At 38.2% G+C, this 26,134-nt stretch overlaps 2 protein-coding genes across 3 annotated transcripts in view; one reads left to right on the top strand and one right to left on the bottom strand.

Moving 5' to 3' along the window:
* The window catches only part of AKAP7 (A-kinase anchoring protein 7), a 73,095-nt gene that overhangs the window by 24,787 nt on the left and 22,174 nt on the right, over nt 1–26,134 (bottom strand). Inside the window, exons 7-8 of one of the 2 annotated variants that reach the window (XM_040697453.2) lie at nt 16,917–17,061; nt 6,359–15,997 (exon numbers count right to left, since the gene is read on the bottom strand). In XM_040697453.2, the coding sequence (XP_040553387.2) occupies nt 15,945–15,997; nt 16,917–17,061 (198 nt within the window). In that variant the 3' untranslated portion in view covers nt 6,359–15,944. Of the gene's footprint in view, nt 1–6,358; nt 15,998–16,916; nt 17,062–26,134 lie in introns of those variants that run through there. The other variant, XM_004940220.5, reaches the window with a different exon arrangement.
* LOC101748521 (mutS protein homolog 5-like) lies at nt 19,549–26,066 on the top strand. Its single transcript, XM_015301149.4, has 2 exons — nt 19,549–19,712; nt 20,592–26,066. Exons 1-2 carry the CDS (start codon nt 19,702–19,704, stop codon nt 23,020–23,022), a joined length of 2,442 nt encoding a protein of 813 aa, XP_015156635.3. The 5' UTR covers nt 19,549–19,701; the 3' UTR covers nt 23,023–26,066.

The following is a 26,134-nucleotide window of genomic DNA, read 5'->3' on the forward strand; positions in this document are numbered from 1 at the left end:
TCCACACTGTTCAGGATCAAAACAGGAACACAGGCAATATCTTATGCACAAAAAATAAATCTTCTCCACTAGGAAAAGTTAAAAAAAAATCAGAAGCATTTGAGTAATACAGCAAAAAATAGCATACTTTTTTTAATGCTTTTATGTGAGCACAATCTCCTATACATCCTGTCTATGCAGTATTTGAATGGAGAACTCGGGGTGCTGTCACCTTTTGGATGACGTTATACAAAGCAGCACATGAAGTGTAAGTTACTTAAAACATGTAGCAACCAGTTCTCTTCAATCTCTTTCCAAGCAGTCCTGGCAATTCAGAGATGTTAGGCTGACAATATCAATTTTGGAACAGTCACCACCAGTGACAGATCTCTTTCATATATACAAGCCATCTTTTAGCCAAACCTAACAAAGCACATAATCACAAATGCAGATACAGAAAAGAAACAGAACAAAATCATAGAATCACCAAGGTTAGAAAAGACCTCCAAGATCATCTAGTCCAACCATTACTGACCACCCGTATTTCCCCAGTAAAGCATGTCTCTTAGGTCCACATCTAAATGTTCCTTGAACACCTCCAGGGATGGTTAACTCAACCGCCTCCCTGGGCCTTTTCTAGCACCTGACCAGCCTTTCTGAGAAGAAATTTTTCCTAATACTCAACCGGAACGTCCCCTGGTGCAACAAGGCCACTCCTTGTCATCCTATTGCTAGTTACCTGGGAGAACAGGTTGACTCCCACCTTGCCACAACCTCCTTTCAGGTAGTTGCAGAGAGTGATAAGGTCTCTCCTGATCCTCCTCTTCTCCGGAGAAAACAATCCCAGTTCCCTCAGCTGCTCCCCACAACACTTGTGCTCCAGACCCTCACCAGCATCATTGCCCTTCTTTGTACATGCTCCAGGGCCTCAGTATCTTTCTTGTAGTGAGGGGCCCAAAACTGAACACAGTACTCGAGGTGAGGCCTCACCAGATCTGATTACAGGAGGACAATCACTTCCCTGCTTCTGCTGGCAACACTATTTCTGATACAAGCCACTTGTGACCAGAGGATTTAATTCCATTCACCATCACTCTCTGGGCCTGGCCCTCTAGCCAGTTCTTTACCCACCAAAGAGTGTAATTGTCCAAGCCACAGGCTGCCAAACTTCTCCAGAAGAATACAATGGGAAATAGTGTCAAAGGCTTTGCTGAAGTCTAGGCAGACTACGTCAGCAGCCTTTCCTTCATCCATCAGGCAGGTCATTCGATCACAGAGGATCAGGTAGGTCAAGTGGGACCTGACTTCTGTGAACCCACGCTGGCTGTGCCTGATCCCCTGGTTTTCTCACACATGCTGTGTGATCTCAAGATCATCTGATGAAAGGGGATTCAAGGAGGGCTCTGTCCACATCAGCCTGTGGTGCTGCAATGTGCAGGTGAGAGAAGGGACCATAAAGTCACCTTCACAGCTGGGTATGGTCCATTTAGGTATCTGAGCACATATTCACTGCCAAAAGTGTGACTGATCATATATCAGTGCTTTGCCAGCTTTAGTTCACTCTGTTTTGACACTTCTTGAAATTTCGGTGAGATACATAAAGCTGTCACAGGCACAGAAATGTGACTGGATATCTAATTATAACAACTCTAGCCACATGAGGCCTGAGCAGCCACATTATAAAAAGCAAACAAGCCCCACAATACACTGGAATCTGTTTTGTTGAGAGGCAGAGAAGCTAGAGGGTCCTTGGGGATGTCACTGATGGGTGGCATTTCTCCAGACAAGGAATGGCAAGGTACCACCCTTAACAAGGATGCCTGCCCGGACTAGCCAAGTTGAGCTGGTACAGAACCAGAAAGCAAAACTATTGGCCTTTACCAATCAGAAATTATAATTTTTCATCTCAGAAACTATCTCATTCAGAGCAGACTAAGAAAAATTTAAAGGTACTAATTCCAGGCAAAGATAATTTCAGCCTTCTTAATGCTTCTGTCCACAATGATCCAGAAGGAACGTAGCAAAGCTTTCGTTTTGAATTATGCTGGTCATGCAAATTATGGAAAAAGTGGTTGAGGAAGAAAAGCTGATGAGCATTTGAACTTAAAACTATTTCTGCACTCAGAACTTATGCTGTTCCCAAGCCTGGGTCTCTCTCTATGTGTGTATATGCATCAGATGGTCTATCACTGTCAGGAGATGTTTTATGAGCATCTATCAATTCAGGACTACAGTCTCTTGTCAAGAAGAAAAAAGTAGAAACAAATGAGGAAGCCTTTACAAATACATACTTTCTGTTGGACTTCCTGAAATGCAAACATTTTTCTACTGTGCTTAACACTGCAGACTATGCTCTCACTTATTTGATACTTCATTTATAATGCAGTGTATAATCCTACCAAAATTTCCATTGTGCCCCTCTGAAAACAATTCCTTTTTTTTTTTTTACAGAGAAAAAGCTTAAATGACTAAACTAAATTCATTTTAAAGTGTTTGATTTTCCTATTCTTATGGTTTAAGTATATCCTTAGAAACATCTGCTACAGAGAAAAAAAGATACTGCGTTGGCATTTGCCTTCTAAAATAGAAGTGCCTATTTTAGCTTTGCTTTTTTAAACTACATTAAAATACATACTTCCAGGGAAGCCTCACCACTAATATGTGTTTTACAACACTGCCTTCTAGAGAGAGAATCTTGCTCTTATTCACTGTAAATTACTGCTTCACAGACTTCCACTTGCTGAACATACTGTACCTTTTCAGTAAAGGCTAGAAACTCAGCCACTGATATGCCTGACTTCTATTTTAAGTGTAACCTGAAGGCGAAGCTCAAGACCAAAATCTGCCAACTGCCCAGATTGCTTACCCTCAGGAATGCATTCAGAGCCATGTTTGGAATGAGTCACACAGCTCTTCTGGGTGAAAACCTCAAATTTAGGAGTACAGACAGCACCCTTCCTTGCGATGGACATTCCTATCTGTGGTGCATGCCCTAATGCATCACGCCAGCTCTTGCAGTGATTTTGCCTAAGCAGGGGGTAGGTGTATGAGATAGGCTTCCTCGGGAACGCCAGCATACATGAACGTTCCCCTTGAAAAAGGAAATGTGTAGATAAGCCCTGTGAGTATGACAATGTGAAAAGCTGGGTCAAGGCACACCTCATACTTCAGGCTCTTTCCAAGGCTCACTTTACAGGCCTGAGCCTCTGAGTACTTTCAAGCATTCCTTTAATCCAGAACTCCTACTGGCTCAATGTGAGTGAAGGATACATTAGTTACAGATGGAAAAAAACCCTTTAACACAACACCACAACACCACAACACCACAACACCACAACACCACAACACCACAACACCACAACACCACAACAACAACCACCTGAATCTTTTAGCTTAATGAAAATTACCAAACGCAATGTGAAACAACACTGAAATTTAATTCAGGGCAAAAATGCTTGCACCTGTGAACTTTTTCCTTCTAAAATTTCAAAGGTGATTTGAACAGCTGAGGATAATGAGGTTTGAAAAGAGCCATTTTCCTAGTAGTAAGTAGTTAGAGACAGCTATCATTGTTCACTGATGGTTAACTAGGAGTTAACCTGACTGTGAGGAGACTAAAAAAAATTAAGGAGAAAATAAAAACGTTCCCTTCCTTTTAACATATCTTATATAGTAAGGTAAAAAAGATTTTTTCTTCTGTGTATAGAAATAATTTAACAAGAGTTAAAAAAAACAGTGGTGAGATTCTAAATGACTATATTCAGATATCTAAGCTTGTACGCCTTCATTTCCAAGAAATTAACATTATGCTGTATTTCTTTTAGAGGAGCTCTGATTTATTTTTATTTTTATTTTTTTATTTTTGTCCAAGTGGTGTTTTGAGAATTTGCTTTCTTTTCCTGATTATATTTAGCATTTAAAAATACTTATTTTAATGAACAGGAAAACTTGGCTACCAAGTTGTTAGACGTTCTCGTGTTTCCTTATCTTGACTGCATTCAAACATGCCAACTTTCTACATTCAAAATAAAATGCAGTATCAACATGGCACAGTGTGATGTTCTTTGCTGCGTTGATAATGCCTTCCTGCTTCAGCTACAAGAGGGCATCATGACCACAAACTCTCATCCTGGCAAGGGATTTCATACAGCCCAGATATCTGCTGGGAAATCAACATGGCACACTGCAAATAATCCAGCAGACTCCACTGTGTTGAGGATAACTTCCTGGTCCCAGATAATGGGCAGACCAACCAGAGGTGAAGCATTACTGAACCTGTGCTCACCGCTGCAGAGGAGATCATTAAAGAAGTTAAGATTGCAGGCAGTTTGGACTGTACTGATCATGCCCTGGTCAAGTTTGTGATTTTGAGGAACATGGGCCTGGCAAAGAGCAGTCAGGACCCTGAGCTTCTGGAGAGCGCCTTCAGGCTGTTAAAGGAATTGCTGGGTAACATCCCCTGGGAAACTGTCCTGAGGGAACAGAAATGGAAGAGAGGTGGTGCATTAAAAGACACCTTTCTGAGAGCACAGGAGCTCTCCATCCCCCAGGAGAAGAAATCAAGCAGAGGAGGCAGGAAACCAGCATAGCTGAGTTTGACCTGCTAGTCAAACTGAGGGAAAAGAAGGAAATGTACAGTCAGTGGAAGCAGAGACGTGGCCTGGGAAGAATGCAGGGATGCTGTCTGGACACGCAGGAATGGGATCAGGAAAACCAAGGTGCAGATGAAACTGAACTTGCCAAGGATGTAAAAAATAACAACAGGTTCTACAGGTACATTGGTCAGAAGAGACAGGTCGAGAAGAGTGTAGCCCCTCTGATAAATGAGAAGGGAAAACTGGCTTCAACAGACTGAGGAACTCAGCAAGCTCTTTGCTTCAGACTTCACTGGCAGTCAGGCTTCTGACAACTCCCATGTCCCTGAACCTCTAGCCAGGGTAGGGGGAGCAAATCCTTCCCACTTTAAGGACAGAGCAAGTCACATGAGACTCAATGCATACAAGTCTATGAAACTAGACAATACTGGTTCACTGAAATCTAACAGCTGTGCACTTCAGTAAACTGCACACCTTAACTAATCTGTTTGTTCAGAGTACAAAGAAAAAAATATTTGGAAAAGAAAGGATTAACCTTTGACACCCCTTCCTTTGAAACATGTAACACATTTCATCTCATAGTTTTCCAGAAAAGAAGTCTCAAATTCTGAACGTGCTCAGCTGAGTTCTAGCTTCCTCCACGCCAATGAGGGAGAAAGCAGCTTCATCTTCCCAGCAGCCAGACCTCCACCACTACCAGGGCTGTGACCACTGCCTGCAGGCGAAATGTCCTTGTATCACACAGAGAGTATTGCAGTTGCCACACTGCCTGCCTGTGTGTTAATCTATTGGATTCATTATCACAAAGAAATGTGCCAGACAGTCCCTGGTAAAAGATCCAGAGAGGCAGTAACAACTCATGATATTATGCTCCATGGTTTCTTTGACACCAAAACAGAAAATTCACTCTAAATAGAAAGTAAAGGAGAGCTTGGAAAGCCATCTAGCTTTTGCTTTCTTGGGTGGCTATGAATGGGACTCCTTTTTGTTCGTCATAGGCAGATTCCTGTTATCATTCCTGCTATCACCAAATTACAGAATTGCAGAATAGCTGAGGTTGGAAGGGACCTCTGGATGTCATTTGGTCATGTTTCATACATAAATGCCTATTTTATTTGTAGAAAAATGATATAATTTTGAGAAAAATATCGTAATTCTTATAAAAGAACTCAAGAACTGGGAGCTGTGACTGAGACACCTATATAGGCACCATAAGCAACTGAGCAGACATTCCTACATATTCCTTCACTCAAAGAACACAGCAATATTTATAAAGTTAAGAAAAAAAGGAAAGGGATTCTGTACTTATTGTCAAAACAAGAACATATAATATCTGTTATGCAAAATAACAAACCCTTTCTCCCTTCCTTAGTCTATTGAAAATATTTCTTTATAAAATGTAGTCAAGCTTTATAGAAAGTAAAATGGTTTCCTTTGCTCTGGATACTATTTATTTGCATAAGATTTTTGTGTACTGCAGAAACTAAAACTGCATTTACTTCTAGAAACAAAAATCCTGTAGAGGAGATCACTGCTAACACCGTTGGTATCAGTGTTTATTTTTAAAATACTGTTCTGCGCTAATTGATAAAATAGGATTTATGTATTTGTTTTACTTATAATGCTAAACATGAATTTCTCATTAATGTGCTAAAGAAGCTTTTAAGCAGGAATGCAAAATAAAGCATAGCTTGAAAAGTAAGCTCAAATACAAAAGATAATCAAAGATGCTCTTTTAAATGGACATTCACAAACATGTCAGTCTAGGAAACTCTGAACTGCACTTCCAAACACAAGAACATTTTATTTAATCACGTAATAACAGTACATGTGAGAAAGAACATCTGGGCTTTACTCAGTCCAAAGCCTATATGTAGGGGGTAATCTGTAATCCATGCGACTGGTAGGAAGCAGCTTTGGTATGTCATAACAATCGAATCGTCAAAGAATGTACAAAAGTGCATGCTTATTCAAATGCATTTCTTTTGTGCTTTTTCTAACTCCCTCCATGTGAACACACTAATTCTGAGGCTCAGTTGCTTAAAAGGTTTCCAGAGAGAAAAGAGCTGCTTAAAGGCAACTTTTAGTTAAGTAAATAGCAGCATTACAGTATATAGACATGCATGTATGTGCACATACACAAACATGGAAATGCACACACACATATATCAACCCTATATGTTGATAATTTGCCTTTAATGAATGAATACCACTAAAAGAGAAGAACAAACAGAGCATTTTGACTGATATGTCTGCATCCAAAAATAGAATAAAAACATATACATACTACTATAGTCAAGCACTCGTGTAGTAGTATTCCTGTTCATTTTGAACAGCCTAGAAATGGAGGCATCCTATTTTGGGACCACATGTCTGCAAAAGATATTCCTTTCTTTGAATTGTAACTTTTGGTTCTACACAGACATATAATACACTTCTTCTATAATACAGAGTAACAGAACTTGTCAACATAACACACCTATCAAATACACATTTCAGTCAAGTAAATAACATTCATTCAGTCCATGGGTTATATTTCATTGCATGCAAGACTGGACCAGGAATGGAAATCTGTTTGGAGAACAGCCCTTAAGATAGAGTCTGTAGAGAGAATTGTTAATATCAGTGCACTAATAGCACAAAGTTTGTAATAGAGTTGCAGTGGTGGACCATTACATTTGAATTTCATGAAATCGTTTGAGTTGGAAGGGACCTTTAAAGGCCATCCAGTCCAACTCTTCCGCAATGAACAGGGATACCTACAGCTCGATCAGGCTGCTCAGAGCCCCATCCATCCTGAGTTTGAATGTCTCCACGATTAGTCTGGCTCTATGTAAATGTACATTCAAGAATGTATGCGTATGACAGAATGCAACACCTTCCATTAAATTAAATAAATTCTTCCATTAAAGTAATCAACAAAGACTAATGAGTTCAAACAAAAAAGCAATTGTCATAATAGTTACATCTATAAACAGTGAGCATAATATCAGCAGCTGATTAATTCCATGCTTCTAAGGGTTGCAACTCATCCAAAAAAGAGGGATGCTAAGTAGGATCGAAACTTTCAGAAACACTTTTACTTGACTATTGCACTGTACTCTGTGCAATTCTCTGTGCTAATTTTTACCTTTAAGTCTACTGTACTACAGAGTTGTTTTCCCCAAATATTTATTTTCCTGAAATTTCATTATGTGTGTCTCACCACTACTGGCCTTGTACCACATGAAATCCCAAAACATGAAAGACATGGGGAAAAAAGGACAGAAAGTGATTGAAGAGTTTAGAAATGAAAGGACATGAAAAATCAGAAAGAACTCAGATTTTTAAAAAATCTTACCCTTTTTCCTTGTAAGCAATTTGAATAATCACAGCTTCACTGCACAAATTGATAATGTAAGTAAAAAAAATAAGGCACAATAATGCAGAGAAGCAGTAAAAATTCATATTGTTCTTCAATGGGAAAATATTTACAAATTTAAAAATAACAAAGCCTTGGTATTTACACATCTGTATTTCAAATTACATTGTTAGGTTTACTTTGATATGTTTGTGCTGTCTATACAGAAAAAAATGTATTATAATATTTTAAAACCCATTTGGAGAAAAAGAATGTCTTTATGACCTTCCTAGTTGAGAAAAACTATCCTGAAAAAATATATAACCAGTAAGTACATTCAAACCAATCCAAGTAATGAATTATGAAGAAAGACTATCAAGGTGTTCTGCATATGTCTCAAAAGAAAAAATATACATAGAATCACAGAATCACATGAGAAGCTGAGACTAGATAACTAGATAACTGCAAAAGAATTGGATGATTCAAATGACTGAGGTAACAGCTAATCCAGATTATGGATAGCAGTTGAGAGATTAGCATCTATGCATCTCGGCTAATGTGTCAGGGAAGGTAACTGCAATACAGAGAAAACTGAATTGACTCGCAATAAAGATAACAAAGAATTCAAGTGATGCTTCTAAAAAAGTACATCTGTGAGAAGCAGCTATATTTGCCATGTAAAATAATTATTACTTTCATTTGCTTTCATGTGTTTATATGGTCACATCATAACAATCATAAGTTTTTGTCTCTTTAATATTATATTAATGCTTCTAGTACAGTTTTTCTTTTTTTTTTTCTTCACCAAAGAACGGCCATATATCTCTTGACAAATAAACATATGAAAAGCGAAGGTATATCCTGGAAATCATTTCTTCACATTGATCCAGTACAACTGCAACACAGTAGTAAAAATAACATTTCTAATAATAAATATGGACCAACATGTCTCCTTTTCTGCCAAGGGTTGTATATGTCCTAATTAAGTGATGTAAATTTTAACATGCAGTGCTTTGTGTTTCCAATACGATAGACAAAAACGAAGAAGGAAAAGCGTAGCGCCTTCCTGCATTTGAAAGATAAAACAGATTAACACTGGCTGGGCATTTTAAAGTACTAAATGCCATTTCTGGACAATTCCATATGTGAACACTCTTATTTTGGAATAAGAGTGCTTTGTTCCTGTTCAGCTTGACCCATTTTCCATGTGTATTTAATCAGGAACAGTTTTATGTGTAAAGAAGCCTTTTGTTTATTCTCTTGATTAAAGCAACAAAGCTCAGTATCTAGGCATTCTGACCTAAACATCTTTTAATAAGTCAACAAACTAGGAAAACACCAACCACGTATTAAAACTCATTTCCACTGTTTCCCTGAATAAGTAATTTTAAAATTGCAAGGTTTTTTAAACAGTCTTTGGTCAGCAAGTACTTTTTGCTATAATGGGTAGGCTGTGGACAGTTAGTTAGAACAACTGAAAAATACTGACACTGTAATGACAGAAAACTGTTTTTCCTCTCAATGTACGCCCTCTGAATTACTAAAGAGCACTCTGTGCAGGTACTGAAGAACAGTTTAATTAAATTACAGTTAGTCAAATATAGCTTCCTATTGATGTTACAACCATAGAATAAATATGCATATGCAACAAAATGTGACTTCCTAGCTTGGAAAATTGTAGTAATAAAAAATTATTATTTTCTAATGGTATGTTCAATGAAAGAACACTAAATATTTTATCTACTCCTCACAACTTAGGCAGTTTATTTATTTCAGGCATTTAACATATCTTGACTTTAATATGTTACATATTTGCAATGTATTTAAAACCAACATCTGCCTGAGGAGAAATGTCTGTAAAGCAAAAATGCTTAACACACAAAAAAGATGGTCGGTAGTTTTAAATTGTACTTTACGGCATGTTAGGCTATGTGATGACAAATCAGTTGTCTGCTATTTATTTACTCAACAAAATTTTCACTATGAGTCACATTCTCATTGATCTGGAATACACTTTTGTACTTTCCTGCAGGTTTACTTCATCAAGTTTCTTCCCTTGTCTGCACATAATTTTGAAAGCTATTTGTGGGAAATCTTTTCGCCATTTCAACTGCTGCTAACAGCACTGGCACAAAACATCTCTACTTCAAACATCTTTTTGTTGGAAAATAGAAAGACAAATACCAGCATTTAGACTTCAGACAGCCCTAGAATTTTAATACGATACCTTTAAAAGAAATTTGCAAAAACTGCCCCATAGAAAGTAAATAACATGTAATCACAGAGTCACAAATAACAGTCATGGAAGATGATGAGGCTTTACTTACTTTGAGTATTAGGAGATGCATGATTGAACACCAAGCATCACGCTCCTGTATTTCTTTCTATATTTCTGTATTTCTTTATATATCTTTCACTTTCTAATGAAAAGTTTCTTACACATTTGCCAGTGTTAGAGCTGAAAGTTGGGGCCATTAGAAGTTGCCCTTGAAGCAATTAAATATTCTGAAATGAAAATCTTTTCAAATCATATTTAGAATGATTAATTTCATTTCAGCTAACTTGTTACCCTTCCTATTTACACAGAGTATTTATCACTATAGCTTTTAATTTATAACTGGTATTACAAAGTTAACATAAAAGTGCTCTATCATTATGAAAAATGCTGTGCTAACGGTTAATGTTTCAATAGCGTGAAGTTATCGATGAGGGAGGAACTGTACAGTGTACGACATATGTCACCAGAACTAAAGAGAGCATCCATCAAGTTTTAATGTAAGACCAGAGAAAATGAATGACTAGGGCACCGCTCTATTCTCAGCAGTGAATAGAAAATCTTTGATCTGTACGAAACTACTGGATCACTTTCTATCCACTGTCCATATAGAACCTGGCTTTTAGGTTGTAAACTAAAATGTGAGTGTTTCTCTACCATATTTAAAGGAATCCCTTTTATACGTCAGTATTTAATGACATGCCACTGCTAACAAATAGTGCTTTTAAGAAAGAATTTACAGATTAACCCACAATATCTGTTGCTTTATATGTAGGCAAAGAGCTATTTAGCATATTGGATGCATAAAACTGTAGCAGCTGTGGATAAACTCATCACAAACAGTGAATGAATTACTAATTACAAATGTTAAGAGATAGCCCCTGTGAAGCTGCCCGAGACGTTTTTATCCATTAGCAGTATGAGTGCTGTTTCTAATTAAAATTTAGGAAGTGTGCCAGAAATAGGCAAGAAACACAAGAATGGTTAATCACATCCTAATACAGTAGAGAAATTAGAAGCTGGCCTATAAATAGATCATCAAGGAAAGAAAAATTAAAAAGTGCAACAACATGAATAGGAACACTCTGAAATTATAGAACAAGGAGAAGGAGAGATAACGGGCAAATTGAAAGAATGACTCAGAATTTTAGAAGTGATTCAATGCCATGCAATTATGGAGAGTAAAAGAAATCAACAAAAGATGCTCATCATTTTAAAGGATGTAGAATCTGGACGATCAAACCAACAATTACTTGTTTACCACTGCTGTTTCCAATGTGAGAAAATGTTTAATTGCTGTATGAATAAAATCAATCACAGGCAGGTCAAACCAGCTGCCTGGCTAGCACTGTAAAATGTAATGTGGAAACATAAGGTGCACCACAACAACCTAAATCGAAGCTATTAAAAAAGTTACTTAAACAATTCTGATGGCCTAAGAATAGCAGTCTGCAAGAATACGTTTTGCTTGTAACATGTTCTGCTTATAAGGTTATTGATCTCCCTCAAACACAAACCTTACAAATATAATGCATCCTTTAGTTGAGAATCTAAGTATTTTTGTATCTATATAATTAACAAGCAAACTAAGTAACAAATACTAACAACTGTTTAAATGGTGTTATCTTAGATCCACTTCTTCCCTATATTAGACACCTCTTAGCCCTAACCTATCTAACATGTGTTTTAGGATGGGATGAATGAGTTTCTGCAGGTGTCTCCCACTTCAGAGAGACTGCAAAAAGCAGACTGGACACCTGCCTTCTACATAGTTCCAGAGAAATAGAGACTGACATACCAATGCTCTGCTGTTTAAAAACCCATCTGTTTGAGGAATTATTTGAGAACAGAGCATTCTTTTACCATATTCTTATGCTTTTATCCACAACAACTAAATGGTTGTTGTCTGCTATTTCAGTTTCCAGATTGCTACTGCTAGATTGCAAGGGTTAAGCAGAGCTCTAATAGTACTTCAACCTCCAGCCTGGCACACAGTCCCAACATATGATTGGTTTGTTCTGGTTGGGCAGAACGTAAGAGCATTCTGCTGAGTGGTTTCCACTAAAGAACAGACTACTGTTGAGGATTTTCTGTCTCAAAGATATCACATAGGAAGTCTCATATTTCACCTTATTACCAACCACTCAGGAGAACTTTACCACAGTTTACAGGATAAATGCAGCCTGGCATGTGAAAGCCTCCTTTGATTTATATATAATTTAATTTTATATTTTATTACTATAAATACATTTTCTTTAAAACAAACGTCTACAAAAATCTTAATATATCGATCCTGAAAAATATTTAAGCAGGATACTTAATATCAAACTCATGTTTAACATAAGAAAATTTAATAATGATCCCTCTGATGGCCAGATGGCCTACTGAACATCTCTACTGTGATATAATGAACTAACCCATCATACAGCTAAGGGAGTACATATTGAGAAGCTCACCTCACTCCAGCATTCACTGTTCTTTCAGATCTGAGGTGACATACAACAGGTGTCAGAGTGAGTCGTCTGAAGAAGCACTTTTTGTTGGCTTGCTGTTTTATCTGCTTTAAAGAATAAACTGATCTCTGCTTTGAGAAAGAAGCTTCAACCCCATTGTCACTGTCATGTCCTATTCTAACTTCTGAATACAAACCCTGTGGGGCTGGCATGCAGATGCAGAGAAATCTGATGCACGTGTCTATAGGCTATGCTAAAGATATTGGATGCTTCTCCATAATATACCATCAAAGCTTGTTCACATGCTGTGCATATTGTTAAATCTCAGCAGGTGTTCCACCTCTGTCTTTGTCTATATCAAGCTTTAATGCTTCCTCTATTTTTAAACGCTTTTTAAATGTGCAGCTACCCAGCTGGCATGTGTTGTGGCACTTCTTAGCAATAGCAATGATAGCATGCAGTCCTTTATTGTGCATCGATTTGTGTTTCCCTTCTAACATTACATCTGACCCTTTCTTACATCTTTTCATCTTGTTAGACACATAAACTTGAAATTTGGCCAAACTCTAAGTAGCAAAAAGTAAATACAGCTTTTGTATTTTCTGTGCACTTTGATGAAAAACAGAAGTGCTTGAGTGCACATACACAAAAAGAATTAGAGCTGGGTACAGCTCTTGTCTCTAATAAGAATTACACACAAAATATGTATTGATAGAACTGCATTGATTCCCTCCCATGTTTCTTTGAATGCCATAGCTACCTATGTTTCCCAAAGTCCATACTCAAATAATATTTTAAAATATTTAAAAATATTTAAAATACTGAGTTTTTCAAAATTCATTAAAATTGTTTCTCCTCTGAAATTAAACAATAAGGAATTTGAACTCTGTTCAAATATAGTTGTTTTTCCTCTACTGCTGCCTTTAGATAGATAAGTATTAATGCACATAAAACTAGAAAAACCAGATGCATGCATATTGGAAAAATGCATTGACCCTCTGAGGCTCTGAGGAAAGTGGTGATCAGAAAGCTCCATTTTCTTAACGTCATGTCATTGAAGAACATCTATGCAAATACTACGGCTAGAGAAAGCCAGATGTAATACTCATATAAAAACAACTCAGAGAATTCTGTTCAGATTGTGAAAATTACACTTCCCATAAATTCCTTCGGAATTATCACACCACAACTCAGTTAAAGCCAAAGAAGCATCTGATTCTTGCTTTGAATACCAGTTGATTGACTGCTGTTAAAAAACATTTAATGAGACTCACACTCTGAAGCTGAAAGACGATCTCATTTCAGCATTTTGAAATGCTGCTAACGCAAAAAGTTCAAGAAGTACAGAGATTTAAATAAATGTTCCAAAATAATATTGTCAGTGTCAATATCGACCAAATATACTTCTAAAGAGCTTTTATCTGTAATGAGCTATTTATCACATTCCTTAATCAGATACATATTCCAAACCATTCTGAAGTATATTTGTGAGTAGTGGAGCCTTACTTTAATCCAAATGAAAAATATTGTACCATGGTAAATAATCTTTTGCTTTCTCTTTTTCTAAGTATTTGAATATATATAAGTACTTAATTGGATGTGCAAACATATGTGCAGACATTAGACATATGTATACATATAGATATAGCTATAAAACATCCAGAACACAAGTAAAAAATATTATATATAGTAAGAGAGAAAGACAGATGTATAAATAAATCTAATTTTGGTTTTGACTGCTCTGGATTTTGCAATATTGTCACTAATTTAAAGAGCCATCCTATATATTTTTTTTTTTAATCTGTACTGCAGGCAGTATTTTCTATTTGTTTTGTAACAGTAAATCTAAATAAAGATGGCCTAAGTGCAAACAAGAACATTAACACAAAATAATATTCAGCATTTCCAAAGTGTCTGGCATGCTGAAAGTATTGTGTATTTAATAATAATTTCTCAAAACAGACCTGAGGACCAGTAAGCACTTCCACCATCAGTGCTGGAGGACAGGGAAACAAGGTACCACAAGGCACAAAGCAAGTTACCACCTACACCCTACACGGGGTACTGGAAACAACACTACCTTTTAGTAGCAGTATTTATGCAAATCTGCTCTAAACAACAGAAACTGTAGAGATGGTAGTAGCTGCTCATAAACACTCTTTGTCTTCTCCACTACCGTGTTAGTTTTGACATAGCATTAAGCATGAACAACTTCAGGTGTTGAAGAGTAGGTGAAAAACAGCAGATGAGGCATACAAATCCAGTGTAGTTTTCATGATGATGAAAAAATAGGATTTGTTAGGGAAAAAAAAATGGAGTATGATGAATTAATCCCATGTATTTCTGTCCATTTCAAGCCTTAGAATGTTGTAGCTTTCCACTGAAATCAGCTCAGACAGAAAAGATGCCTGTATCAGCAGTTTTCCTTTTATTTTTTGCTCACTGTGCCTTTAAGGATTTTGCAGAATTTGAGGATGAATGGGCACACTACCTTTGCAAAGCTCCCATCTTTTTGTGATTTCTTAGTCTTTAAGGATGCATCTTCAGAATAAGTAGAATTTTTCTTCTTTTTAAGAGTTCTTAGTCCTTAAAGATGAAGTCATGGCTTTCCTTTAAAACTATTTACAGTGAAGATGTTTCTATTGAGCTAGAAGGGATGACAATGGTCTGGATAGATTTCCCTAATGTATGTTTTATTCTCTCTTTCTGAGGAGTCCATCATTCCTTGGTCATGAATATTTTCATTAAAAAAGCTAGGATGCTTCTAAGTTGGAAAGGTTATATCCACTGACTTGCTTGTTGATATCCCTCTGCTCAATTTTTGTTAAGAATATTTCTGCTTATTACCAGAACTCTGAAAAATGCTGCAATGTATACAAGAATTAGTTTATCATAGTCTTTAAGTAAGCATTTTGTTGTTGAGGACACGTGTAAAAGATTTTTTATATTTCTTTCTTCCTGTTAGAGGAACCATACAAGAACAGATGTTCTCTTTTTTTCCTGGAGTATGTCAAAGTGAAGATTTTGATTTATTAACATTTTTTAAGACTGTCCATATTCTTGTTGAAAAGGAACCCCTGCTCATTAACAACATGCAAAACAGAGTTTTGCTCTATTTCGGAATTTCTATTTCTGAAGAAAAAATACAAAGTTAAGTCTTCACATGAGCTTTTGGCATGAATGTCAATATCCCATGTCTTCCAACACCACTACATTAAAAGTGACATGACCCAAAATATAACATCAAAGGTGTACAAAGAAAAAAAATAAGTTGACCTTCTAATACCATGATCTGTTCCCTGTTATAAGCTTCTTTTAAGATTCACATCTGACACAGCACATATAAAGATCCTGCCTAATTAGGAAAGGGAAAAAATTACAATTAATATTAAAAATGCTAGTTTTGCTGTATGACTACTTGCCTGTCACCCCATTAAAGATCTCCAAATTGTGGGAATGGTGTCTTTCAAGACAATAAATTACACAATACGTTCCTAGGTTGAAAAGGTTGACTGTATTTAAGTAAATATCCTAAAAATTTTCTAAATATTCCACTTAGACTATTTTAACTCATGTTCTTAATATGACTTACAGCACTCTCAGCCGAGCTCTACCATCAGCTAGTGGGAACTAACAAAGGTTTATGTTAGAGCCTTTATCCCATAGACTCTCAGTGCATAGACCTTCCATGCATACCACCTGAAGTGCCAGCTATATATCGTTTGTGGCAGATATTAGAAGTCAGGCCTAGAATAACTACTGAGATGTGGAAGTTCAAATAAAGTAGTACACAAATGTAATTTCTGGCATTGTAATGATCTACACAAGGTATCTGTACAATGTCAGAAGTGTTGAAGATACTCTCAGAAGTTATTAAATCTGTTATACCATTTAAATTCTCTCTACATATGAGTAAGTGAGATCACGTCTCTCCCATACCAGAGACATTTCACTTATCTTTAATCATCTATAATTACTGTGTCTAATCAAATTTGGTCACGCACACTGCCTTTGTAGTCAAAAGACAGATGAGCAGCTCTCATTCATTTTAAAATAAGAAATGGAACTGGGGATGGACAGTTAACCACAAGCTTTAGCTGTCATCAAGAACTACACAGTGTATCTGGAGAGGCAAGACTTGAAGGACAGACTTCTGTTAGACTCCATGGATGTTATTACAAAAATTTCCTAACATACAGTGCAGAAAGAATGGCTTTTCATGTAGACAAATTATAGACATCATTAATAAAAGAGGAAAATGAAGATGTACTTACCAAGAAAAACAGAGGACTCACAGTAGTAGTAGCCATTGGGTTGCTTTTTTTTCAACATAGAGCAAAGATCGAAGCGATGCAGGATTTCATCTCCAAAATAATGGCTTTTATAATCTTCATAAAGGCTTGAGTCAATTTTTTTCACCTTTAAATATCAATATATGCTTCAATTACAGGTTCTGCTAGAAGACTGAATTTTCACATTTAATGCCTATAGTTTTCATTTTAACCAGAGATACTGTTAGAATGGAAATTTGCTTCAAAACGAAAGAAGAGTACTGAAACAATGCTGTGCCAAATATTCTGTTTCAGCTAAGCAGTCATCTACTACAGAACTTAAACAAAGGATTAAAAATGTCATTACACCTCCTTTCTACTCATTCCTCTTCAGCCATGTAGCATACACAATACTGCAAGTGCTTTAATTTCAAATGGTTTGCACGAGTCTTCGCGGAACTGTAAATTATTCTCCATATCAGCACCAGGCAGGTTATTACAGAGAAAAATTTCAAATGTTTGTCAAGGGCAGTTTTTTGTTTTCAAAGTCATCAAAGAGAAAAATATGTACTTTTTTGTTTGTTTGTTTGTTTGTTTCTAACAGACCTGGCGTTGTAGGGACACAGGCTCTGTGATGGATGCACTTGCTGCTATCCTCCCTGCAGGTGCCACTGGTAAGGAAGCCGAGTACATAGCCCCCAGACACAGGCAGAAGTGCAGAGGACATAGACACGTCTGGTCACTGAGAGTGCCCAGGCAAGATGCTGGTGAAACAGTACCCACAGATAGGGCAGACTGCAGACAGACCCCCACACACCTCAGCATCTGGCACTGAGACCCCACTGGCTCCAGCCACTGACACAGCCCTGGGGAACTCATACGCTGCCCTAACTCCAAATTCACACACACCAGTCCCCCCAGTAGCTGGCCCTCATCTTTGCAGCACACACACAGAGGACGGGAAGTGATATTATGCAGACAGCTGGTTAAGAGAGGATTTAATAAAACAGGACAGCTTCCAATGGTCAAGCAAGTGCTGTTCTACATAAATCTTTACACTCTTTTTGTCCCTCATTTGTTTCTCCAATATCCCCTTTGCCTGCACGTTCCTCCATCAGTTTTGCAGTCCCACCAACCCTCTTAACATCCTGGACCCTCAGGGTTTACACAACCAACAGTTGCAATGTCCTGTTTTGCCTGTACTTTCCTAGCAGCCCACCAATTAGTGTCATTGGCAAGTTTTGCTTCTTGGTTTCACTTGTGTTACCTTTGCCGGACAGCTTCGTGTCTCCACACATTTTGTTTATAGCTTCCCTCTTCCCCTTATCACCCCATTTGACAAGGCCTTCTACTAGACAATCTGATGGAAATAAGCATTCCCACACTCCACACACTCATAGCAATCATTGTGACTGACTAGGTTTGGCTCTTGTTGCTGTCTCCTTAATCACGTTAGTCAGGCTTGTGTCTCTATATGCCACCATTTTTGGCTTCCTCCTTTTCTTATTATCCCCTTCCACACTGCAGAGGTCCTCCACCAGATGCCCTAAAGCAGATAGATGCTCTCTCCTTTCACATGCCTTTATTCTGTATCCATTTGTCTGAGCAGTGCACGTACTCATTTCTTGTGATCCCTTCACAGTTACTCACATGGAATATATGCTCATTGGAGGCATTTCTACTGAGTTTTTACTGCAATAAAGATTCACTTCCGAAGAACCTTGTTTCTCAAAGTACCTGCACATTTGGTTCTATCATCTTAAGTCTTGTTCAACAAGATCAGAAATGCCTTTCCAGTTCCCTAATCTCTGAAACGATGACATCTAGTGGTGGATGTTTTCTATTTAGTGTACACAATCTCCTTGAAAGTATAAGTGTATTCCAAACTCACTTGTTATTTAAAATATAATATTCTGTAGCTAAACTAGTTCTTAGGTACTAAGGTTATTTTGAAACTAAATCATCAGTCAGTGCTCTCTAGCTGGCAGTTCTTTGAAATACGCTTGGTCTTCCATCAGTAATTTAAAGAAAGACCTTTTCAGCCAGAAGAATGCTTGTCAAAATGTCAAGCCTCAAGTACTCGGTGAAGAAAATGAGGGAGGCATCAAGGGAAGAGATCAAGATCATCATGCTCCAACACGAAACAGCATTCACAAGGGGCTGGGATGGTACTTGTCAAAAACAGATTGGTCATGAGTGAATCAAATGCTAGATGGTCAGGAATCCAGCTTTGCTGTTGACACATTACTGGAAGATATTTGGAAAACTGAATGATATTTGTAGTCAGTTGGCGCAATTGATGGCGCCCTGCCTGCAATGGCTGCAGTGAGGTGCTGATGGCAGAAGGATGAAACAATGCAGAAGCATGGAAAGGTCATGGCTCATTATATGAACGTGTCTGGAGCAGTGGAGAAGAAGAGCTGTTCCCACATAGGAAAGCAACAGACACTTGATTACGAAGATGTGCTATACTTGGGTGCTGGGTGGTGAGGAAGAAGACATCCCGACCCTGAGGCAGTGCCACAGGGAGCGGAGGCCTGTGGCAGGTGGTGGGATGCACCCTCACGTAGGGCCTGCAGGGCCCGCCGCCGGATGAAGGCCGGGCTGGCATCGCGGCGGCCAGCGGAGGCGCTGCGGGCTGGGTGGAGCGGTTCGGCCCCGCTGCAGGGCGTCCCTGACAGGCCGGGAGCCAAGCTCCTGCCCGATGAAGGGAGGGAGGAAGGGGGTCGAGATGGAAGTCGCGGCCTTCACACGGCCGCAGTGAGTTTTCCACCTGTGCGCGAGGAGAATGAGTGGAGGGTAAGGAGAGGAGCTGGAGGCAGAGTTTTGGCTGTTACTGTGCCCTCTGTAGGGGAGACTCGCTGATCCCTGCAGCAAAGGTCCATCTGCTTGCATAAATTGGCACTGTGTGAAGAAGGAGGTGCATAAATACCCAGGTAGGCCCAGCTGACCAGTCCACGTGGCTGTGTCTTTGCAAGGCACTGTGGTCAGTGTCGGTGGGCCTTCCGTACCTCTGTGGGTGGACGGTTTTGTATGAATGTGTATTTATGGGCATTTTGCTTACATATGGTAAAGCTGCACAGCTCACTTCACTGAAATGCTGGGTGCAGATCAGAGTTGCTGAGGTTGGGAAGACCTCTGGCTATCACCCATCTGCCCCGTGGCTCAAAGCAGAAGCCTGCAGTGGGTTGCACTGGACCACATCATCAGGGTTTGAATATCCCCACAGCCTCTCTGAACTAATCCCAATCTACACAACCTAAAGACAGATAGTCTTTAAGTTATACCTGTTATATCTGAGCCTCTGAGCTTAGTACCTAAAGGTGATTTAGAGTTTCTCACACTATGGATTGTAGCAGAACGGTTCAGAGAGCATTGTGAAAGGTTTGAAGGGTGTGACAATACTTCCTAAAAAAATAATAATTATGTGGAGAAAAACTATAAAATGATTCCAACACTGCTGGTAGTAGCTCAGTGACAGTCTCCTTAAAAGCAAGATGCATCTATAGTTACTGGTTGCATCTTTTCACCAGAACTGGTAACATCTGGCTTTAATTTCTGGTAGCATCTTAGTTTCTACAGGGCTGGAATAATGAGTATTAACTTCTTGTTGTCAATTAAAATTAGTTCTCGGGACATTTTGGATGAGTTGTGAATAAAAATTTTATTCTCCAATAGAATGAGTGCCACATCAGCCACGAGTTGCCCCTTGCCACCACCACTTGCGTCTGAACAAGAGGAGCAAGAGTGTTCTGAGACACATATGTCTGTCTTGTGGTATGCAGGGGAGTTTGCAGTTACTTACTATGATACAGAAGATTGCTCAGTTTACTTCATGCCTGACACACCTGATAGCGAAGGCCTTGAGCTACTGCAAAAAGTGACTGGGGAAGTTCATCCTAAATGCATAGTGACAAGTGCAAAACAGGACCAGAATATTGCCAATTTCCTGACCAGCCTAGCAGACAGTGATAGCAATAAAGGAAAAATAGAAATTGTTCTGTTTCCTAACATAGATTTTGGCCTAGAAGTCAGCAAGCAACGAATCCTATCTAGACAATTTCCATTTATCCCATCCCATATGACTGCAACAGAAAAAATTCTTTATTTGTCCTCAGTCATCCCTTTTGAGAGCCCACTCATGATCAGAGCCTTAGGGGGGCTTCTTAAGTACCTGGACAGGAGAAGGGTTGGAGTTGAACTGGAAGAAAGCAGTATTGCAGTTCCTGTTTTGGCCTTTAGAAAGTTTGTGCTGTCAGAAACTGTGAATATAGACCAAGACACTTACTGTGTCCTACAGATATTTAAAAGTGATATCCATCCTTCTGTGTATAAGCTTTCTAGTGGATTAAAAGAAGGATTCAGTTTATATGGGATTTTAAATCGCTGTAGGTGCAAATGGGGAGAAAAGCTTTTGAGGCTGTGGCTTACGCGGCCTACTCGGAACTTGACAGAGCTAAACAAACGGCTGGATGTTATCCACTTCTTCCTGTTGGCTCAGAACCATGAAACAGTCCTTACCCTTCAAGATTGCCTCAGGAATATAAAAAATGTGCCTCTTATTCTAAAAAGAATGACTCTATCCCATACAAAAGTTAGTGACTGGCAAGCACTCTATAAGACAGTGTGCAGTGCACTGTGCCTTAGAGACACATGTCGCTCTCTGCCCCATAGTATTGAACTCTTTCAGATTATTTCACGCGTCTTCACTGATGATCTGCAATACATTGCTAGTCTAATCAGCAAAGTGGTGGACTTTGAAGGCAGCCTCTCACAAAATCGCTTCACTGTTAGACCCAACGTGGATCCCACCATTGATGAAAAGAAGCGAAGGCTAATGGGTCTGTCAGACTTCCTTACAGAAGTGGCACAAAAAGAACTGGAAACATTGGACAACCATATTCCTTCCTGTTGTGTGATCTACATTCCTTTGATTGGGTTCCTTCTCTCCATTCCACGGCTACCAAGTATGGTGGATAAAAGCGACTTTGAAATTGAAGGCTTGGACTTCATGTTCTTGTCCGAGGATAAACTGCACTACAGAAGTGCTAGAACTAAGGAGCTAGACAGCCTGCTGGGTGACTTGCACTGTGAGATAAGAGACCAGGAAACACTTATTATGCACCAGCTGCAGACAAAGATCTTGGAGAGGTCTGAAGTGCTTAACAACGTGATTGAGTATACTGCACACCTAGATGTGCTGTTGGCTCTGGCAGTGATGGCCCGGGAGAACTCCTACTGCCGGCCACGCTTTACTCAGCGCCATGGCTTCCACATCAAGGACGGAAGACATCCACTGATGGAACTATGTGCAAAGACATTTGTGGCTAATCCAGTGAACAGTGGTGAGGCTACCAGACGAATAAAGATAATCACTGGGCCCAACTCATCTGGAAAGAGCATCTACTTAAAGCAAGTAGGTCTTATAATATTTATGGCTCTAATCGGCAGTTACGTGCCTGCAGCAGAGGCAGAGATAGGAGCAATTGACGGGATTTACACAAGAATCCACACTAGGGAATCAGTTTCTGTAGGACTCTCCACATTCATGATTGATCTTAACCAGGTTGCCAAGGCAGTGAACAATGCTACAGAGAGGTCGTTGGTACTTATTGATGAGTTTGGCAAAGGGACCAACACACTAGATGGCCTGGCCCTTCTGGCTGCTGTGCTGAAGTACTGGATCAATCAAGGAACCCAGTGTCCACAGGTCTTTGTCTCCACTAATTTTCACAGCTTAATGCAGCTGGAACTCTTGCCTGACACACCTCTTCTGGAATACCTGGCCATGGAGACCCACCAAGATGGAGATGAGTTGGTGTTTTTCTATCAGATCAAACAAGGAGTATCCACTGTTAGTCATGCTGCCAACATTGCTGCACTAGCTGGAATGCCTGCCAAAATTATTGAAAGAGGAGTGGAAGTATCAGAACTGATTCGCAATGGAAAAGCTATCAAACGTATTGATCATCCTTCAAAAGGAGACCAGATGGAAAAATGCAAGGCTGTTGTTGAAAAGTTTCTTAGCCTAGACCTTGATGATCCTAATGTGAACTTAGAGGAGTTCATGCATAAAGAGGTGTTGCCTTCTGCAGCCTCAATTCTATAGCATGGTTATATCTAAAAGCATATATTACAAGGTATCTGCTATGTTCGGTAGGGTGGTTTGGTAATTTCAACAACAATGACTATGACTAATGCCTCACACTACATTTCACTTTTAAAAATTGTCTATAGTGTATGTCATTTCTTATTCTTGTTTACAATCAGTATGGAAGTTACATATCTTTGTATGGTGCATGATATGAAAGCAGGAAGACTGGAAGAGGAGAATTCAAGAACCTCTTCCAGCTGTTGGATCATGCATTTTGAGCCCCTATTGTTAGATTCTCAGACTAAAAAAATACGGTAGAAAAATCAAAATAGTTCTGCTGGTCTCATGAGATTGTAAAAACAAAGTGTTTATTGTTTTGTGCACTGTTGAAGTAATCATTTCAGTCATTTTAGGATCATCATCAAAGGATCACAAATAAGCATGTGCCTTCGACTCTCAGATCAGCAAATAACATTGTTACAATACAAACCTCTAAAGTAGACACTGATTAATGGAAATACAGAGGGATTGAATGAGCTCTGTGACATTTAATAAAGCTGCATTTCTGGCCATAATGGCAGAGAGATTCCAAGAGTTGATATAAAAAGAATGGAAGTCAGAATCAGTGGGGTCTGACTACAGGGGAAAAATTTTGGTTTTATTGAGAATCACTCTCTTCTGTTAAGGTCCTGCAGAGTAAGAGTAAGTAAGAGTACATAATTATGCTCTGTGAGTATAAAAGCAAAATTACAAGTCTGGGAAATGGTAAACCATACTAGGGATATAAGACAGCATTTTTTTCAAGTACTGAGTAAAATTTAAAAGATTAATACCAGAGCAAAGGGAGTCCATTTCACTTCTGTCAGTGCAAAGGATCTTCAATGAACACAGCATTTGATTCCAAATTCATTCCAAAGGGTACCCAAAGACACACTGCCTGCTTAATCTGGGGAAGTTTTCTATGGCACATTTGATTTCAGGATTGTCAAACTGAATGTGAAGAATGAGTTTCTCCACTTCTCAGAAGTTCAGAAGGTTTTTTAACCTGAGAAGCCGAGACAGCACTCAGACAGCTCTTTCCTTATCCACTTTATCTGAAATGTTATCCTTTACTAATTTCTATTTCCAAGGTTGTGTTTTTTGTTTTCTTTTCTGTTTTACATTTATCATTTTGTCTATTCTTAGCTTAATGCTGGGACTTCAAAGTGGAAAGCTGTTTTCTTGAGATTTTTCTTCATTTTGAATTCTCAAACTCTTTTAAGTTGTAAATACCTGTGACAGCTTTGGAAAGGTAAAATCTTCTCAGAAGATACATATCTCACAGAATGTAAATCAAAGGGAAATGCTGGTGGAATTTAGATGTCATTGCATGGAGAATGCTTTAAAGTACTGATTCAAATTTGAAATCTCACATTTAAAAATATATATTAATATATTTTTGAAGCTGTAGCTGTGAACTAAAGTCAACTACTTTGTTCTGTTTACTCTTTTATATGCTTTCTCATGCCATCTTCATCCACTCTCCATTTCTTGTTTTTCATGCTATTATACGATCTGAAAATGCAATCAAACATTATGTTAAGATGTACTACAAAATAGATGGAATTTCTGCCCTTCCCATTGTTATTTATTGTTGTCAGGGAATGCACTTAAACTATCTTACTAAATATATGGAGCCAATTAAACTAAAAATGATAGAGAAGACTGATACTAATGCCAGACAGTGGATTGACTGATGAAAATTCCTGATAGTTTATGGATTTTTAATATATAATATCTTTCAAAACAGTGCATCTTTAGGATACTATGTGTATTATTCAGTATTATGGAGGACTAAGGAAGATGATTTGAAATGACACCGACCTGGTTCTGTCAGTAGCTGTGAATATCAGAACACAGAAAACATGTATGCTGGCCAATACTTCATGCAAGGTAGATGAATGTTTAAAAAACAAACAAACAAACCAGACTGGCAAAAAAGCACCTTGATTATCTGACATGTTTTAACAAAACAGTTACATTGATGAACAGCTGATATTCTGCAAAAGCTGTGGATTTTCAGAATGTTTTAAAAAGCAGCCGTTAATACAAGCAAAAGCTTCAGCCTACACTTTTATGAGCTATAGCGCACCACCTACAACCTGCAGACAAGTCCTTATCTCGCTTCAGAGCAACTATGTATACATTATCTCCCTGAAGCTACTTAATGCATCTCAGAACTCATTCCATCTTCCAGCTCATTTCAGAATATCCCTTAATTAAGATTTTCACCTTTCGTTTTTTATAGTTTTTTTTCTAATGATTAAAGTACTTCAGAGCTTGCTAAATCAACTGACAATAATTATAATATGTACTTTAATCCTTATTTTTAGAAAATATTTCTTCTGAAAATTTCTTTCTGGGTTGAAAGGTTACATAAAACATTTTATTGCAATGCCAGCAAAGACATTTTATGGAGATATATCTTATGTTAATAATAAATTACTGTTAAGTTAGTATGAAATAAAAAGCTAGATGTGCTATTATTGCTTCTCTATATTTCTCATTATAGTTATTGTAACTTACTTCTATGTTTGTCTGGTTTTTTTTGTCAAAAAAACTAATAAATGGGCAAGAAATAGATACTTGCAAGAGAATATAATTCTGTATTTCATCACTGCTGTGTAATTCACCAAAACATATTCTATCAAGAGAAATGCAAGCCTGCATATTATGCATAATCAACATATAAATTCCCCTGTTTATTTGCTTTTTTTCTCCCACAGAGTAACCAAACAGTATCCACACAAGCAGCATATAAATACTGTGACAGCATTTCTAACTATGTAATCTACATCTTAGTACTAATTCTGTAATTTTGAACAAGTAATTCCATCTTTTGGCTTTGCATAGTTTCACAAAAGAAAACAGGCTATGATTTTACTGCAATGAGAATATCAAAAGTATTAACCTACAGTACAGTATAGGACTGTGTTTTAAAGGGTAGATGTGCAAATTATTCCTTCTAACATAGCAGTATTTTAAAGTCTTACCTCTTCAACTGGCTACAGAGATGTAAAACTATGATGCTATAGCATAAGCAACTCCTTCGTTAATCTACAAATTCAACTTTCTAGATTGCTGCTGA

Source organism: Gallus gallus, chromosome 3, assembly GCF_016699485.2.
Source record: "Gallus gallus isolate bGalGal1 chromosome 3, bGalGal1.mat.broiler.GRCg7b, whole genome shotgun sequence".
NCBI classification, from domain to species: Eukaryota; Metazoa; Chordata; class Aves; order Galliformes; family Phasianidae; genus Gallus; species Gallus gallus.